The 16,576-nt window shown below is 47.6% G+C and overlaps 1 protein-coding gene and 1 pseudogene across 1 annotated transcript in view; both read right to left on the bottom strand.

The window, feature by feature from the left end:
* Nucleotides 1-202: 202 nt before the first annotated feature.
* Nucleotides 203-16,576, bottom strand: part of LTO1 (LTO1 maturation factor of ABCE1) — a 41,243-nt gene continuing 24,869 nt past the window's right edge. Inside the window, exons 2-5 of the mRNA XM_077462218.1 lie at nt 14,346-14,451; nt 8,730-8,800; nt 3,596-3,713; nt 203-1,131 (exon numbers count right to left, since the gene is read on the bottom strand). Coding sequence (XP_077318344.1) covers nt 1,063-1,131; nt 3,596-3,713; nt 8,730-8,800; nt 14,346-14,451 — 364 coding nt within the window. The 3' untranslated portion in view covers nt 203-1,062. The remainder of the gene's footprint in view (nt 1,132-3,595; nt 3,714-8,729; nt 8,801-14,345; nt 14,452-16,576) is intronic.
* On the bottom strand, nt 13,524-13,703 carry LOC143956135 (U2 spliceosomal RNA; annotated as a pseudogene).

Here is a 16,576-nt window from a genome sequence, read left to right on the forward strand (position 1 = left end):
GTCTGTGTGATGTGGGGGGCGCGCGTCTGTGTGATGTGGGGGGCGCGCGTGTCTGTGTGATGTGGGGGGCGCGCGTGTCTGTGTGATGTGGGGGGCGCGCGTGTCTGTGTGATGTGGGGGGGGGGGGGACGCGCGTCTGTGTGATGTGGGGGGCGCGCGTCTGTGTGATGTGGGGGGCGCGCGTCTGTGTGATGTGGGGGGCGCGCGTCTGTGTGATGTGGGGGGCGCGCGTCTGTGTGATGTGGGGGGCGCGCGTCTGTGTGATGTGGGGGGCGCGCGTCTGTGTGATGTGGGAAAGATATGGGGGTGTGTGTGTGAGATATGGGGGGTGTGTGTGTGAGATATGGGGGGTGTGTGTGTGAGATATGGGGGGTGTGTGTGTGAGATGTGGGGGGTGTGTGTGTGAGATGTGGGGGGGTGTGCGAGATGTGGAGGGGTGTGCGAGATGTGGAGGGGTGTGCGAGATGTGGAGGGGTGTGCGAGATGTGGAGGGGTGTGCGAGATGTGGAGGGGTGTGCGAGATGTGGAGGGGTGTGCGAGATGTGGAGGGGTGTGCGAGATGTGGAGGGGTGTGCGAGATGTGGAGGGGTGTGCGAGATGTGGAGGTGTGTGTGAGATGTGGAGGGGTGTGTGAGATATGGAGGGGTGTGCGAGATGTGGAGGGGTGTGCGAGATGTGGAGGGGTGTGCGAGATGTGGAGGTGTGTGTGAGATGTGGAGGGGTGTGTGAGATATGGAGGGGTGTGTGAGATATGGAGGGGTGTGTGTGTGTGTGATGTGGGGTGTGATGTGGGGTGTGTGCGTGTTGGGGGGTAGGGTGGGGGGTTGTCCAGTGTTAGTTCACCTTTACATTCCATCCAGGGATTTAAGGATGGTTGTAGATGACACTGCTGTAAAGTATCACAACTTCTCATCCTAAGCCATCTTCTGTCCTTGGTACTTCTCCAATAATATCACACAGTCTGGTACTTCCTCACTAATATCACACGGATTCAGAACACCCCTGACGAGCCCTTCTTTCCACAAGGCACCGCAAGACAGTTCACAGCAGACAGCTGCCATATCAGAAGGATAGTCCAGAGCCTTCAAAATTCATTTTAAAATCAGGTTGTATGTTCAACATGGAGCAAACCTGTAAAAATATTGAAGAAGTTAAAATTACTGTCATGCGAAAAAAACCTTAGAGACAGTTCTATTTAACAAGACAAAGGCAAGACTCGTTGCTTATGAAAATTGAAGGTTTTTCTAACAAATTGGATGTGCGAATATCTCAGGCACTCACATAACCATCACAAATAATTATGAATAACAACCATAATTTGTTTAATAGGCTTATTTCCCCGATTATCAGCTCCATCTAGTGGGTATATTGCAGCATTTTCCTGGTTGGGGTATTTTGGGAAGATATAGCACTATGGCCACCAGATGGAGAGGACAATCATAGGAGATAAATGCATCAGGAAATGATTGGGGTTATTTTTTGCAGCTTTACAAATACTTGAGACATTTGCAAAGAAAATGTTCTATAAAAAAAAAAAGACTATGCTCGATTGAACTGAAATTATTTAATAATCTCTGCAGTATTACATGCACAGTTCCCAGTGTGTTATTGCTTTACCTATTCTGCAATTTTAGAAAAATATATTTGTCCATCTGCCAGAAGTCCATTGAGCTCCTAACTTTCCGTTTGAGCCGATGATGCAATCAAATCCCAACCAGCTGAAATTCAGAATTACACCCGTCGCACTCCACAAGCATACAGGGATTTCCTTCCCCAGCAAGAAAATGGCGCTGCCATGAATCCCAAGAACTTGCCCACACCGCGTGTAGGCAAATTGCTTTTGGGAGATCCAGTTCTTGGGTGTGACTAAGTCAATAAGAACCAGAATCCTAGCAGCTGCCCCTGCAAGAAATGTATAAGCCTGGTGATGATGCCACAGGGTGTAATAAAGATGCTTCTCACTACAGGGACAAAATAAAAATAAAAATAAAAATAAAAAAGGGACATGCTCTAGATCAGCAGTCGCCAACCAGTGGTCTGTGGACCACAAGAAAATTTTGGTGGTCCCCAGGGGTTCTGCCGCAAATCAACATTGCGGTGGATGTATACCGCCCAGTGTTGTTTCCAGTGAATGACAGTCATTAATTGATGCTCGATACCTCATCTGTAAATCCTGTTCCTGTAAACTCAGAGGGGGACGCCAGGAGTAGTGCAGAGAGCAGGAGGTGAGGAAGTAGGGGACTTCCAATGGCAACGCTGATCACACTGTATGAGAGCGCACGGAGCTTGACCACATGGCTGGATAAGGAGGTGAGATCCAACGATGAGTCTATGCAAGGCAACAGTGCGATGCAGAGTGCAGGGGGGGGGGGGCTCAGAGAACCGAAGCATTATGTGTATAAGGCACCAGTGTGATCCAAATGGGGCAGAGAGCTGGAGCATTGTGTGTATAAGGCATGTAAAATTTATGTTAGTGGTCTGCAGGATTAAAACCTGGTCCATGAGGTTGGAAACCACTGCTCTAGATGAGGAGGATAGGCTTGGGGGGTGGGGGTTGATTGTGAGTGATGTCTGGACACATTTTGAAAAGGTATTGCTTATTCAACTACGTTCTCACGTAGAAAACTTGGGGGCAAATATCACATGGTTCTTTAAATAAATAAACTGGGCATACAAAAAGCAGAGGTACCCACGGAAAATAAATAAACTTTCTGAAATGGAAGCTAAATCACTAATGCTATGGTAAAAATTAAGAACATTGTCTTATGTGGTACAGCGAGATAATTCTTCAAGAAAGGTGCAAGTTAAACCTCCTGAAAAAGTCGACACAAGGCTAGTCTCTGCCCCCACGTTACATAGCTCCGGTCTGGCATTTAATACTTACATACGGTTCACTTAACAAGTAGTAAATAACAAGTCCTCACTGACAATTGTAGCTGTCGGCACTGTGGAGCAATTCATCTTTAAAGTTCACAGCAGAATCACTTCCAGTCTCTCAGCAATTCAGCGTCCCTTCCTAGAGATCCTTCTCTGTGTTCACACTAGAGGGCAGTTGGGTCTCTACTGGGTGGGGGAGCAGGGGAATTTTAGCTGGCATAGAAAGTCACTTCAATGCTTCTCCTGTTAACTTTAAAGATGAATTGCTCCACAGTATCTGAAGCTACAGGAGGTCAGTGAGGGCTTATTTTAAAGCCAAATTTACTGTTTTGCTAATAATATAATATATTTCTATGTCGGCAATCAGTTACATATGGAGATCTGGCGTTGTTATACCAGGTGAAGAATAATGAACAACCCCTTTTATTTGAGCAATGAATGGAAAATGGTTCTGGACAGCCACACTCGAATAAAGCCTTTTATTCAAAAAAACAAACAAAAAAAACACGAAATCCAAAAATACATGTCACAGCAGAACAGGAAACTGACGCGTTTCACACTACACACAATGCTTAATCATAGCCCATTTCTACAAAAAACAGTGGCAGGCTAAATCCACATCTATGATATACCACCTTGGTGACATTGTTCATAAAACAGCAGAGAAGTGGCATAATGACATCAAGAGCTACAAAAATTGCTACAGCGCCATACTGACCTGCTTCACCTTTCCCCGGATCTTTGCCATGTCGTCTTGGAGTTTTTCACTTGCTGGGTCATCACAGGGAAAGCTCTGGATCATCTTGATTAGGGAGTCCAGTGTTTTAATCTTCTTGCTGTAAAACAAATATTCATTGTATGAAGAATCACCTAATATAAATCCTTCCTAGTGCTAAATCTTCAATGATTTCACCCACTTAAACCTTCTCAGAATAAGCCAAAGTGAACCTTGTGTGTGTGTGTGTGTGTGTGTGTGTATATGTGTGTGTGTGTGTGTGTGTGTGTGTATATGTATATGTGTGTGTGTGTGTGTGTGTGTGTGTGTGTGTGTGTGTGTGTGTGTGTGTATGTGTATATATATTTTTTTCTCTACTGTACTTGTTGTGAATTGTTTCTTTTATCAAATATAATGCAGCTTCCCCCTCCTATGATTCTTCACTTAGCTGGGTCTTGGTTTCACCCACATTTCCAACCTTTGCAGACTCTTATTGTTGACCTACAGAAGGCCTCATTCACACAGGCGCTGAGGCCGTACAATGCTGTGTCCTAATAGACTTCAAAAGTCTGCCTGCACACAGCAACTGGAGTCTAAACATACTGCAAAAAAATGGCCCGTTCACACGCTATAGGGGGCCACAGTGCCCATGTGAACGAGGCCTAAATAAGAAACTCAGGATACAAAAGTGACTGCTGAAGTTAAAGAGAAGCTTCAGTCTGCCTCCCCCTTACATGCCATGCAGCTGTTCTTCATATACTCACCCGACCTGTAGATCCAGCACTGTCCTGCTGTGAACTACTGCGCTGCTGCCAGAGTCCCACTCCGTCATCTTTGTCTTCAAGCGCCGGGTACCTTTTTTATTTTATTTTATTTTTTTTAAACAGGCAGCCAAACAATTGTATGACACGCTGCCAGGTTCATCCACCTCCAGCCACATGAATGGAGGCTTTATGGCACAAGAGCACAGAAGACTTCATTCTGGCCTAGAGAGAAACAATAAGAGGGGCGCCTCTGACAGTAGAAATTAAAACACTTTAATAGTAAAACAATAGCAACTCACAGGTTAGGAAGAGCACATCTGTAGGCTGAGAAATCCAGGAGCAAGATGGATGACCAAATCATGGTTGTTCCACTTATCACTGGTGTAGTGGGAGACATGGCTGGCACATCAGATATCCCAGGAAGGTGGGGGGGGGGGGGGGGGGCGATGAGCTGTCAAAGCCTTGGCTGTAGTGGCAGCTGCGCTCCTTTGTCATACATGCTTGACAAAGGAGCGCAGCTGCCACTGCACACGCAGGGCGCACGCTCAGAAACGCGTCGCACGATTACGACATCACCGCCCTGTGCAACGATACCACATGCACTCCAAGTCTCGCTTTGGACGTTTCCCCGCTCAGATGTCTTCCATCCATAGTGGTTCCCAGTGAGGACTCCAGGACTTGCAATGTTGACAGCCAAGGCTTTGACAGCTCACTGCCCCCCACCTTCCTGGGATATCTGATGTGCCAGCTAATATCTCCCACTACAGCAGTGATAAGAGATAAGTGATAAGTGGAACAACTGTGATTTGGTCATCCATCTTGCTCCTGGACTTCTCAGCCTACAGATGTGCTCTTCTTTACCTTCTCCCATGTGAGTTGCTATTGAGAGAGAAACAAGGAGGCGCCCCTCTCCTTGTTTCTCTCTCAGCTTGCTGAAATTTGGCTTCTGGTCTCCTTCGGTGGCAGTCCTGAGTATTTGGATCCACTATCTACTGGACTTTATAGGGTACTCCAGAGGTACGAGTGCATTGCGCCTTTTACTTGTCCATATTCATTCTGGCCTAGGTGGGAATGGCACCTAGGAGACAGAGCCAATTTAAAAAAAAAATAAATAATGAATCTTTCATTACGTGTGACATTGGGGATAGGGGAAGCATTAAAATTATGTCTATTGCATCAGATAGGTGAATATCCACTTTAAGTAACATTTAGGTTTTGTCTGTTCCCATAATGTGTGACTTGACAGTGACAGGAGAGGCAGCAGATTGATGATAAGCACATTTCGGTCTCATTTAGTGCTCTCCTATTATCATGCTTTTTGTGCTTTTTTTCCCCCCATCCCCAGTTTGTAGTACAGGGCCTGCCAGTGATTAAGTAAAATTCAAGTTCAAGTTCTTACATTGCTTGACATTCAAAAAATAGATTTAAAAAGACACTGTCTCCAACCTAAAAACTGCAGGTAAAAAAAACACACAAAAAAAAATCTAGCGTTTCAAAATGCTTATTTGCAGGTGTTTCTCAGTTCCAAAATTATTTTTTTTATTCACTTGCAGCGTGCCTTAGTACTTGCTAGAAAAATTGACTAGTCAGATCCCTAGCACAGCCCCTCCTTCTGCGCACATCATAGCTATCTCCTCTTCTAGGAATCTCTAATCATTTTGTGCTGGCCCAGCTCCTTCACCCCTCCCCTTCATAAGCCTTTTTGTAGCTGCTGATGGAGACGTAAAAGAGAATGCTGTAATGTAGAGTGACAGCTCTGAGCCTGCTGACATCTAAGATGGCGGCACCCAGCAGCAGTTTCAGGGCTTTTGGATGTCCACCCAATGGCCAATAACATGCATAACGTACAATAAACACACATATAATCTTATGGGAAGATTGTTGAGTGTCCTGGTAAAAAGGACTCTCTGGAGGAAGTATAAATAAATACAGGGTTTCATTAACCACTTGCTTACTGGGCACTTAAACACCCTTCCTGCCCAGACCAATTTTCAGCTTTCGGTGCTCTCACACTTTGAATGACAATTACTCAGTCATGCAACACTGTACCCAAATGAATTTTGTGTCCTTTTTTTCCCACAAATAGAGCTTTCTTTTGGTGGTATTTGATCACCTCTGGGGTTTTTATTTTTTGCGCTATAAATGAAAAAAGACCGAAAATTTTGAAAAAAAACGCATATTTCTTTGTTTCTGTGACAGAATTATGCAAATTATTAATTTTTCTTCATAAATTTTGGCCACAATTTATACTGCTACATATCTTTGGTAAAAATAACCCAAATTAGTGGATATTATTTGGTCTTTGTGAAAGTTAGAGAGTCTACAAGCTGTGGTGCGAATCGCACAAAATTGATCACATCTGATGTACTGGTGGCCTATCTCGCTTCTTGTGACCCAAACAAGTCAGGAAAGTACAAATACCCCCCAAATGACCCCTTTTTGGAAAGTAGACATTCCAAGGTATTTAGTAAGAGGCATGGTGAGCTTTTTGATGTTGTCATTTTTTTCCCACAATTCTTTGCAAAATGAAGATTTTTCATTTTCTTTATTTTTCTCCACAAAATTGTCATTGTAATAGGTTATTTCTCTCACGTGGCATGTGTATACCACAAATGACACCCCCCAAAAAATTCTGCTACTCCTCCTGAGTATTACAATACCACATGTGTGGGACTTTTTCGCAGCCTGGCCACATAGAGAGGCCCAACATGCAGGGAGCGCCATCACGTGTTCTAGGAGCATAAATTACACATCTAACTTGTTGACTACTTATTACACTTTTGAAATACCAGGACAATGACACGTGACACTGATGACAGATGGCACTGATACGTGGCAATGATGACACTTATACGTGGCACTGATGACACGTGGCACTGATGACAGATGACACTAATATGTGGCACTGATGACACGTGGCACTAATACGTGGCACTGATGACACGTGGCACTAATACGTGGCACTGATGACACGTGGCACTAATATGTGGCACTGATGACACGTGGCACTAATACGTGGCACTGATGACATGTGGCACTAATACGTGGCACTAATACGTGCCACCGGTGACAGATGGCACTAATATGTGGCACCAATGACACGTGACACTGATGACAGATGGCACTGATAAGTGGCATTGATGACACGTGACACTGACAACAGATGGCACGTGACACTGACAGGTGGCACTGATGACAAATGGCACTGATACGTGGCACTGATGACAGATGGCACTAATACGTGGCACTGATGACAGATGGCACTATGTGGCACTAATAACACGTGGCACTGATGACAGATGCCACTTATACGTGGCACTGATGACAGATGGCACTGGGGACAAATGGCACTGACAACAGGTGGCACTGGGGACAGATAGCACTGCGGGCAGGTGGCACTGGGGTGGGGTGGATTGCACTGGGGTGGATGGCACTGGGGCGGATGGCACTGGGGCGGATGGCACTGGGGCAGGATGGCACTGGGGCAGGATGGCACTGGGGCAGGATGGCACTGGGGCAGGATGGCACTGGGGCGGATGGCACTGGGGCAGGATGGCACTGGGGCAGGATGGCACTGGGGCAGGATGGCACTGGGGGGGGGGCATGGCACTGGGGGGGGGTGGCACTGGGGGAGGATGGCTCTGGGGGAGGATGGCACTTTTTATTAAACTTTTTTTTTACTTTTTTTCTTTTTTACACTGACGGCTGCTGCAGCCGTTCTTCTCTCCCCTCTCACACGCTGTCTGTGTGAGGAGGGAGAGCGGCGCTGAGAGATGATCTCATATGTTTACATATGAGATCATCTCCCATTGGACACGCCGATCACGCTGTAAACGGCCGCTGTGATTGGCCGTTTACAGCGATCTGTGTTTGCCTGTCCCCGGGGGACACGGCAAACACAGAACTTCCGCGATGCGCGCCCGCGGCGGCGCGCATTGCGGAAGTAAACACCAGGCCGTCCAGGGACGGCCAGGCGTAGGAAGCCGCCCGCCCTAAGGCCGGCATTCGGCTATAGGGCGGGCAGGAAGCGGTTAACCGATTGCGCCCCTATGTGCGGGGGCAAAGAAGATGGTCTAACACCCACACGCTGCACAGAAGCATCCATGGGCTACCAGCACAGCGACCACATTCTTCTGGTCTTTTGCTCAGGAGCTGGCATGTGATCACTGTGACGGCCAATTAAAGTGGGCAGACGATTCTGCGGTCCTTCCAACCTCCCGGGCATAATGACCCCGTTAAAAGAATGCTGGGGCTGGGTGGAAAGGGGTTATTTTGTGAATTTTATATATGAATGAGGTTCTTATTGGATTGCACATATATTGCTACTACATGGTATATAAAATAGCAAAAAAAGGAAAAAAACAAAAACAAACCTTTGCTTATCATCTGAGCCCAGGGTAAGAAGGTGTCTCCATGTAGAGGCAAATCCCAGATAACAGCCCAACTGCGGGAGGGGGGACAAAACAGAACAAAAAACATTACTGAAAAGGCTTATTATTATAAAGCTACTAGCCAGGCCTCAAGGGTTACTAGCAAATAGTTGCCTCACCCAACCCCAACCCTACCCCTAATTCTGCCCCTAAGCACGCCCTCATAAATTATATATATAATATTTTTATAACTTAATTCTGCATAAAACATTTAACAACTTTATCAGTGCGGCCTACCTCTGTCCATCAGGGCGGCCTACCTCTGCCCATCAGGGCGGCCTACCTCTGCCCATCAGGGCGGCCTACCTCTGCCCATCAGGGCGGCCTACCTGTGTACCCCTCGGCGAGTAGAAAATTTGAAGGCTGGTCTACGTATTAATTCACCGAACATATTGCATACATACAAAATTAAAAATAACATACGGTATACTCCCTATAACTTTTAATTTACTGATGTGTGTATGAAACATGCAACGCTCCTAAGCCTGGGGTAAAGGTACATCTCTCACAGGGAGTATCATTACATGCATAATCATAATATGGGTGTAACATAGTGCAGTAAAGCAGCATGAAAAGATTCTTGCTCTGTATGGTTTGAAAACAAAATGTTTTCTGGAATTATTACATGTCCTCCATAGCAGTGCCCAGCTTTCCATGCCTTCTTTTGACTAGAGCTTACCTATTAGTCCTAAAAATGGCCAGAACTTACTAACAAGATGTATTATTTATTATTTCAGTTACTTATATAGCGCAATAAATTTATGCAGCGCTTTACATATACCGTATATACTCGAGTATAAGCCGAGATTTTCAGCCTCTTTTTTGAGGCTGAAAGTGCCCCCCTCGGCTTATACTCGAGTCATCGCTGTCTGCCCGCTCGATCAGCGTGTCGAGCAGACAGACAGCGGCCATTCTATAATTCAAAAGCCGCGCCTCCGGCTCCGCCTTCGCCTGTGATAGGCGGAACACTGAATTTCCCAGCAGCCTGTGTTCCGCCTATCACGGACATCGTATCATCCTCGTACTACGGACGAGGATGATACGATGTACGTGATAGGCGGAACACAGGCTGCTGGGAAATTCAGTGTTCCGCCTATCACAGGCGAAGGCGGCGGCGCAGCTTTTGAATTTTACAATGGCCGCCGAGGCGCCGACGAAGAGGGCACGGGACGGAGGCAAGGCAAGGCACGGCACGGGACGGCACGGCGGCAAGGCACGGCGGCAAGGCACGGAGGCAAGGAGGCAAGGCACGGGACGGAGGCTCGGGACAAAGGCTCGGGACACAGGTAGGCTGGACACACACACACACACACACACACACAGGGATGGATGGATGGATGGAGACACACACACACACAGGGATGGATGGATGGATGGATGGATGGAGACACACACACACAGGGATGGATGGATGGATGGACACACACACACACAGGGATGGATGGACGGACACACAGGGATGGACGGACACACAGGGATGGACGGACACACACACAGGGATGGACAGGCATGTCTCACCCTCGGCTTATACACGAGTCAATAAGTTTGCCAGTTTTTTTGGGGGTAAATTGGGGGCCTCGGCTTATATTCGGGTCGGCCTATACTCGAGTATATACGGTACATTGTACATTCACATCAGTCCCTACCCTCAAGGAGCTTACAATCTAAGGTCCCTAACTCCCATTCATACATACTAGGGACAATTTAGACAGGATCCAATTAACCTACCAACATGTACTTGGAGTGTGGGAGGAAACGGAGTACCCGGAGGAAACCCACGCGGGCACAGGGAGAACATGCGAACTCCAGGCAGGTAGTGTCATGGTTGGGATTCGAACCAGCGACCCTTCTTACTATTACTTCAATAGGAGTCACCTCTAAGATCAGAATGTCCAAGCAGCTTCTAAACAGAATTCGCTGAGCACTTGAACAGAACCAGGGCAAATTCGCTCATCCTTATGTCTGACCTGAATTTGACCTGCTTCAAGCAAGTTTGGCATTCCCGTAAACTTGTATGTCAGGGGGAGCCAAACTCAATTTAATTGCGGGCTGCATCAGCATTATGGTTGCCTTCAAAGGGCAATAAATAGTCCAGGGTTTAGTAGTGCGCTACATGCAGGGTGCAGAGTTTAGGGGTGCGATACGTACAGAGTGCAGGGTTAAGGAGTATGCAGTGTACATGGTGCAGAGTTCAGGGGTGCACAGAGTGCAGGCTTGAGGAGTGCACTACAAAGTACAGGTTTTAGGGGTGTGCTATGCACAGTGTGCAGGGTTCAGCTCTCTTTCACAGGCTGTCCACATCTCATTTCTACCCCTCCTCTCCTTGGCTCTAACCTCTGCACCACTCTCCCCCACCTCTGAACATTTCCCTCCACAGCATTTCTCCGCCACCCCAAAAGCTTATCACCTACCTGGCTAGCTCTAGTACTTCCCGTCAGTGTAGATGGCCCCCGGGGTGCCCTGCTGTGAGTGCGTGCAGGGCCAGCAGGGATCTGCGAGGACTGCGAGCCACTGAGAGGAAAGCTGTACTTTTAAAACACAGAAGCCTTCTGTGTTTATTAGTAACAGTGCTGAGCAGGGAGCGGAGGGCGAAAGGCAGAGGTAGTGAAACAGAGTTCTGCCACATTTGGCGGGTCAGATTCACCCTGCAGGCCTTATGTTTGACACGTGTTGTATGGGAATGCAAAGCCCACTTGAAGTGAGCAAAACCAGTCAACACAGGCCCTAAGAATGAGCAGGGCCAGGAAGGACTTAGCCAGGAATTTTTCCTTTGAACTGCTGTAAAGTGCCGGGCAGGACCACACAATGACAATTGGAACATGGAGGATGGTAAGTATTCTACCAGGCAGGCTGACTTCGAGTGGTGGGGGGTTTATTAAAGGACAGCTGTATTAAAAAAGTACAGCAAATGTTTAAAGCGGTAATAAACTACTGGGTGTTTTTTTTTTTTTTTCTTACCTGAAAGGCAATGTCGTAATGTGCTAGGTTGCATCGCATACTAGCACATTATGTGAAACTTACCTGAAAACGAAGCCTTCCAGCAGGACGCTGTCACCACTGAAGGTGCTTCCATCTTTTTCCATTCTTCCTTCTGGGTTCGCGGACTCCAGCTGTGCGAGTCGCCGGAGCCGCGATGACGTCACTCCTGTGCATGTGTGGGAGCTGATGTTTACAGCACAGGACGCTGAAGGAACAGCACAGGTATGCTGTTCCTTCAGAGCACATGCGCCGGTGACGTCCATGGCTGCATGTACAGTAAATATCTCCTAAATGGTGCACGTTTAGGAGATATTTACAGTACTTATCCCTCAAAATTTCCACTCGCCTGCTCACATTTGGCAAGTGGAAATGAGCTGAGGCCCAGTGAGACGGCAGGTGGGCTTGAATGGGAGCCAATTCTTCTCCTAGCGATCAGCCAGGGGAAGGTAGAGGAGAGGAGAGAGCCGGCAGGATCCTCCTGGACCGGCTCATATGATAGACAGCACACTGCTCCAATGTCGGGAAATTGAAGTAGTGCGACATCTATCATAGGAGCCGGTGCAGGAGGCGGGGAATCAGTTTGACACCGGCCGTCGTTTCAGAGCCAAGCTGTGTCACAGAAGTAGATCCCCTCTCTGTGTGTCGCCTCCTCCTCTCTGATCGCTGGGTGGAGAATCGGCTTCCATGAGGCTGCGTTGATGGGCACTGATGAGGCTGAGTCGATGGGCACCGATATGTTGTTAATATTTATTTTTGGAACTTAATTCTACATAAAAAACTTTTAACTAATTTTGAAAAAGCCCATGGCATGCAAAACATACCCAAAAAACTTCCACCGGTGCATAAAAAAAGTGCACACACATAAAGAGTGACACACTAAAAAGTGCAGACGGGTGTCTGATGTCCTCCCTAGGAAGGACCATACCCTGATCCCCCGGGGCATTAGGCTCCAGACAGGGACTGAGGTACCAGACTCATCAGTGGCCATCCAGCCAAAGCCGGACGACCTCCTTTCCCCGGGAGGTCTGCCGAAACAGAACCTCCTAGGTACTTGGTACTATGGGGCTTCCCCGAAGGTAGGCCCCCCAATAGAGGTTGGACCAAGCCAGAAGGCCTATGTCCGCCCTCCCACAGGACTTTCAGGATAGGCCTGAGGACCGACACCCTACTCATCAAAACGTGCAGTGACTGTGACATGACACACAAACACAAATAAAATAAATAAAAAGTGAGGAGAGGGATAGTGAAGAGGAGAGTGAAAAGGTGACCATTGTGTAATACAATGGCCAGGCCCTCCAGCCAGGAATCAAAAATTCCTCTGGTCCTAGCCAAAAGGCTGGGCCCTAGAGGCAGGGTTAAAAAAGCGTGTATCTGGTCACGTGACCTAGGTGCCGAATATCAAAGTGCAAAGCACAGTGAACATAAGGCACCCCTGGACTGCCACTCCAGGGGCACATCACCATGGGCTTTTCAACAGAAGCATCCCCGACCTCCCAGCCCAGACCACGACAGCCCCCACCTCAGCCAGAAAGGCATGGAGTTCCAGGAGCTTGGTGAGACCCTTTGCCATAAGGTCACACCCTCACTCCCATCACTCCTACCTAATTACAGTCGGGAAGTACAGGCCGCTCCCCTGCTGGAACAGGAGAACGAACGTTCCCTCCCGAAAAACTGACTGGAGCTAAAGCTGCCACAATCCAAGCCAGAAGGCCAGGGTCCCCTCCCCTGGCACCGACCAGTGGTTCTCCATCCCCCTCAGAAGGCTTCCCTTTCGGCTACAAACCGCTCCGGGTCACCTTTACACCAGCAGGCTTTGCATAGCAACCGCCCACCCTGCTCCACCTCGCCGTAGAGCAGGAGCGGAAGCAAGCGCCACCTCCTGGTAACTGATAAGATCAGATACTACACTTGATCTTAGCCAAAAGGCCGAGAAGCGAATTTAACAGTGTAATTTCACAAGATCATTTACGAGGGAGTGTTTAGGGGTGATATTAGGGGCGGAGCAGGGTAGGGATTGGCGTTGGGTGGGGCAACTGATGGCGAGTAACTCTTAAGGCCTGACTAGTAGCTCAGGACTTGAAACTTTGAGCCCAGCAGTATCTATGGGTAAGTCTTACCTATAGGTAAAATTCAGACATGGGAGTTTACGCCTACTTTAGCTCTCTGAAAGGCTTTATTGAAAACATATAGAGATGTTTACTGAAGTGAAAAAGTATGATGTCAGTGGAAAAAGTGGCTAGACTGACAAAGGTCAATTCCTGCCTACAATGAAAGTAAGACTGGGAAAGACACAGCCTGACACCAAGGAGCTATAATTAAAGAATGAGGAGCACATGGTGTGCTGACAAGGTATCTATTTTTGGTGTCAAAGCACTAAAACCAGCAGTCATAAGACCAACAATTGAGGAAACGACTAGAGGAGGTCAAAGTTCATTATTTCTTGAGAAAGATTTTGTTGTGCCATGCAATCTCTTCCGATCTATCCACCTCTCCTCTAAGTTCCATAACCATGCAGAGTGTTTAATCAATCATTGCTCTGCGGGGGCCAGGTCTAGGTTTAGACTAAGCTGAGAAATTTACCTCTGATCCGGCTCTTGCCCCATGAACTGCGCCATACTGTTTCCCTTCCGATTCACCAACGCGATTTCCTTCTGCAAAGCCCTCTTCGTATCCCTCCCCATGGTACCTACAGGTAACAGAAAACAAAAGAAGTTATACCATCCAATAAAAAAAATTCACCAGTTTCTTACCGAGAGTGAAAGAAAATCCAAAATTGTAGTCCCCAGAACAAGAATAGATGGTATATCCTTCAATGGGGACACTGGTTCTGGTCACAGCCAGGGATTTCTTCACTTTGGAGAAAATTCCTCTTACTTCCAGTTGTGGCTATGAGATGACAAATCTCTCCAATGGACACAGATGGCAAAAAAATAAAAATAAAGTAAAAGTGAAGAGGGTCCCTTAAGGCGGCCATAAAATGGATCAGCATGTACCTTGTGCTACCTCTCCCTCCATCTTCCTTACACGGCCTACAAAGGGAATGAGAAGTCAAAATCTACATCTGCCCTACAGTATGTGTTGCACACAGTTCTGGATTTCGAAATAGGCAGAGTAGGCACTGGTCTATGGGCCCCACGACAACAGATCAAAATAATATGGATTTGGTCTCGAAAGAAAATTACAATGAAGCTTTCTTAGATACTTTACAAAAGATAGAAAAAAAAAAAAAAGGAATCAAATCAAAGAATAAAAACTTGACATTAAAGACTCTATAGCAGAGGTCGGCAACAACACCCGGCACGCGTGCCAGAGGTGGCAGGCAGTGGCATTCATGATGGCACACAAAGGGAAACCTAGGAGGAGACCCATCTCCTGCGGTGGCTGTGCACTATACATACAAGGCAGCGGGTTGGCTCCCTCAGGTCTCAGTTCCCACCCCCCTTTTTAGGAAACAGCAGGGATGGTCACAGCTCCCGGCTCGCTCTATGCATACAAGGCAGCGTGACTGACTCCCGCAGGTCTTAGCTCCCACCCATAGAAAACAGCAAGAAGAGCGGCTTTATGCATACAGTATAAGGCAGTGCGGTTGGCTCCCTCTGCTTCACTTCCCGCCCCCCCCCCCCCCTTTAGCTCCTGTCCACCTGCATAGGAAACAGCAGGGATGGTCACAGCTCCCACCTCGCTCTATGCATATAAGGCAGCGCGGTTGGCTCCCGCAGGTCTCAGCTCCTGCCCTGCATAGAACACTGCGGGGATGGTCACAGCTCCCACCTCGCTCTATGCATATAAGGCAGCGCGGTTGGCTCCCGCAGGTCTCAGCTCCTGCCCTGCATAGAACACTGTGGGGATGGTCACAGTCTCGGCCTGCCCACCTCATTCTGCACCCGAACTGAGCCTAAAGCAATGTGGAGACCGCTACCCCAGCTGCCTGCTCTTGTGCTCTGGTTTAGGACAGGTAATTAAAGAACTGCAGCACATTTCGAGTCTTCCTGCCCACACCCTGAGGACCATTCCACTTCATTAGAAGCAGCATTAAAGAGGACATGTGGTAGCTGTACAGAATGAGGGGGGAGGGTAACAATCATTTCTGCTGAGACGAAAGGTTTGTGCAGGAGGGGGGACGGGGGCTATTTGTGCTGTGAAGGGTAATATATAGTAATAGGAGAAGGAATGGTGGGGATTTGTGCTAGGAGAGGGGGTGGGGGGGATTTATGCAAGAATAGGAGGACTTGTGCTAGGAGAGGGGATAGGAGATTTGTGCGAGGAGGGAAGATTTGTACTGGGAGCAGCGGCAGGACAGCATGGTGTCACCCCCGGGGGGCACCATGTTTTATTTTACTGCACCAGGAGACACCAACCCTGGTGATGCCACTGAACCAGTGTATTGGTAATGGCAACACAGATTGCAAACACATTACCATGTGGTTTCGGTAGTGTGTTTTTGCGTGGTCGAGTGCACTACTTTTTGCACTCTCTGGTGCATTTTGCAGCCTATTCAAATTGACTGTCAAAACACACCATACATCAGCAGCCATACATACCTCTTGTACTTATTAATAGGGCTAAGTTACTGTAGTAGTTACCAATAGCTGTTCTAAAGTAGTAGTTACAATGAACGTTTTTCCTAGAGTTAAGCTTCAATAATAAAAAAAAAAAAAATGAATGTGCCAAAAATCCCAAATTTTATGAATTGGGGCTGATCTGGATTCTGAAGCTGCAGGAATTGGAGCTGATCTGAGGTGTTAAAGTACAGAAATTGTTCCCGATCTGTGGTTTGAAGGTGCATGCACTGGGGCTCATATGAGATCTGA

Source organism: Lithobates pipiens, unplaced genomic scaffold, assembly GCF_037356315.1.
Source record: "Lithobates pipiens isolate NorthernLeopardFrog02 unplaced genomic scaffold, aLitPip1_a1.2 Scaffold_10, whole genome shotgun sequence".
Classification (NCBI taxonomy): domain Eukaryota; kingdom Metazoa; phylum Chordata; class Amphibia; order Anura; family Ranidae; genus Lithobates; species Lithobates pipiens.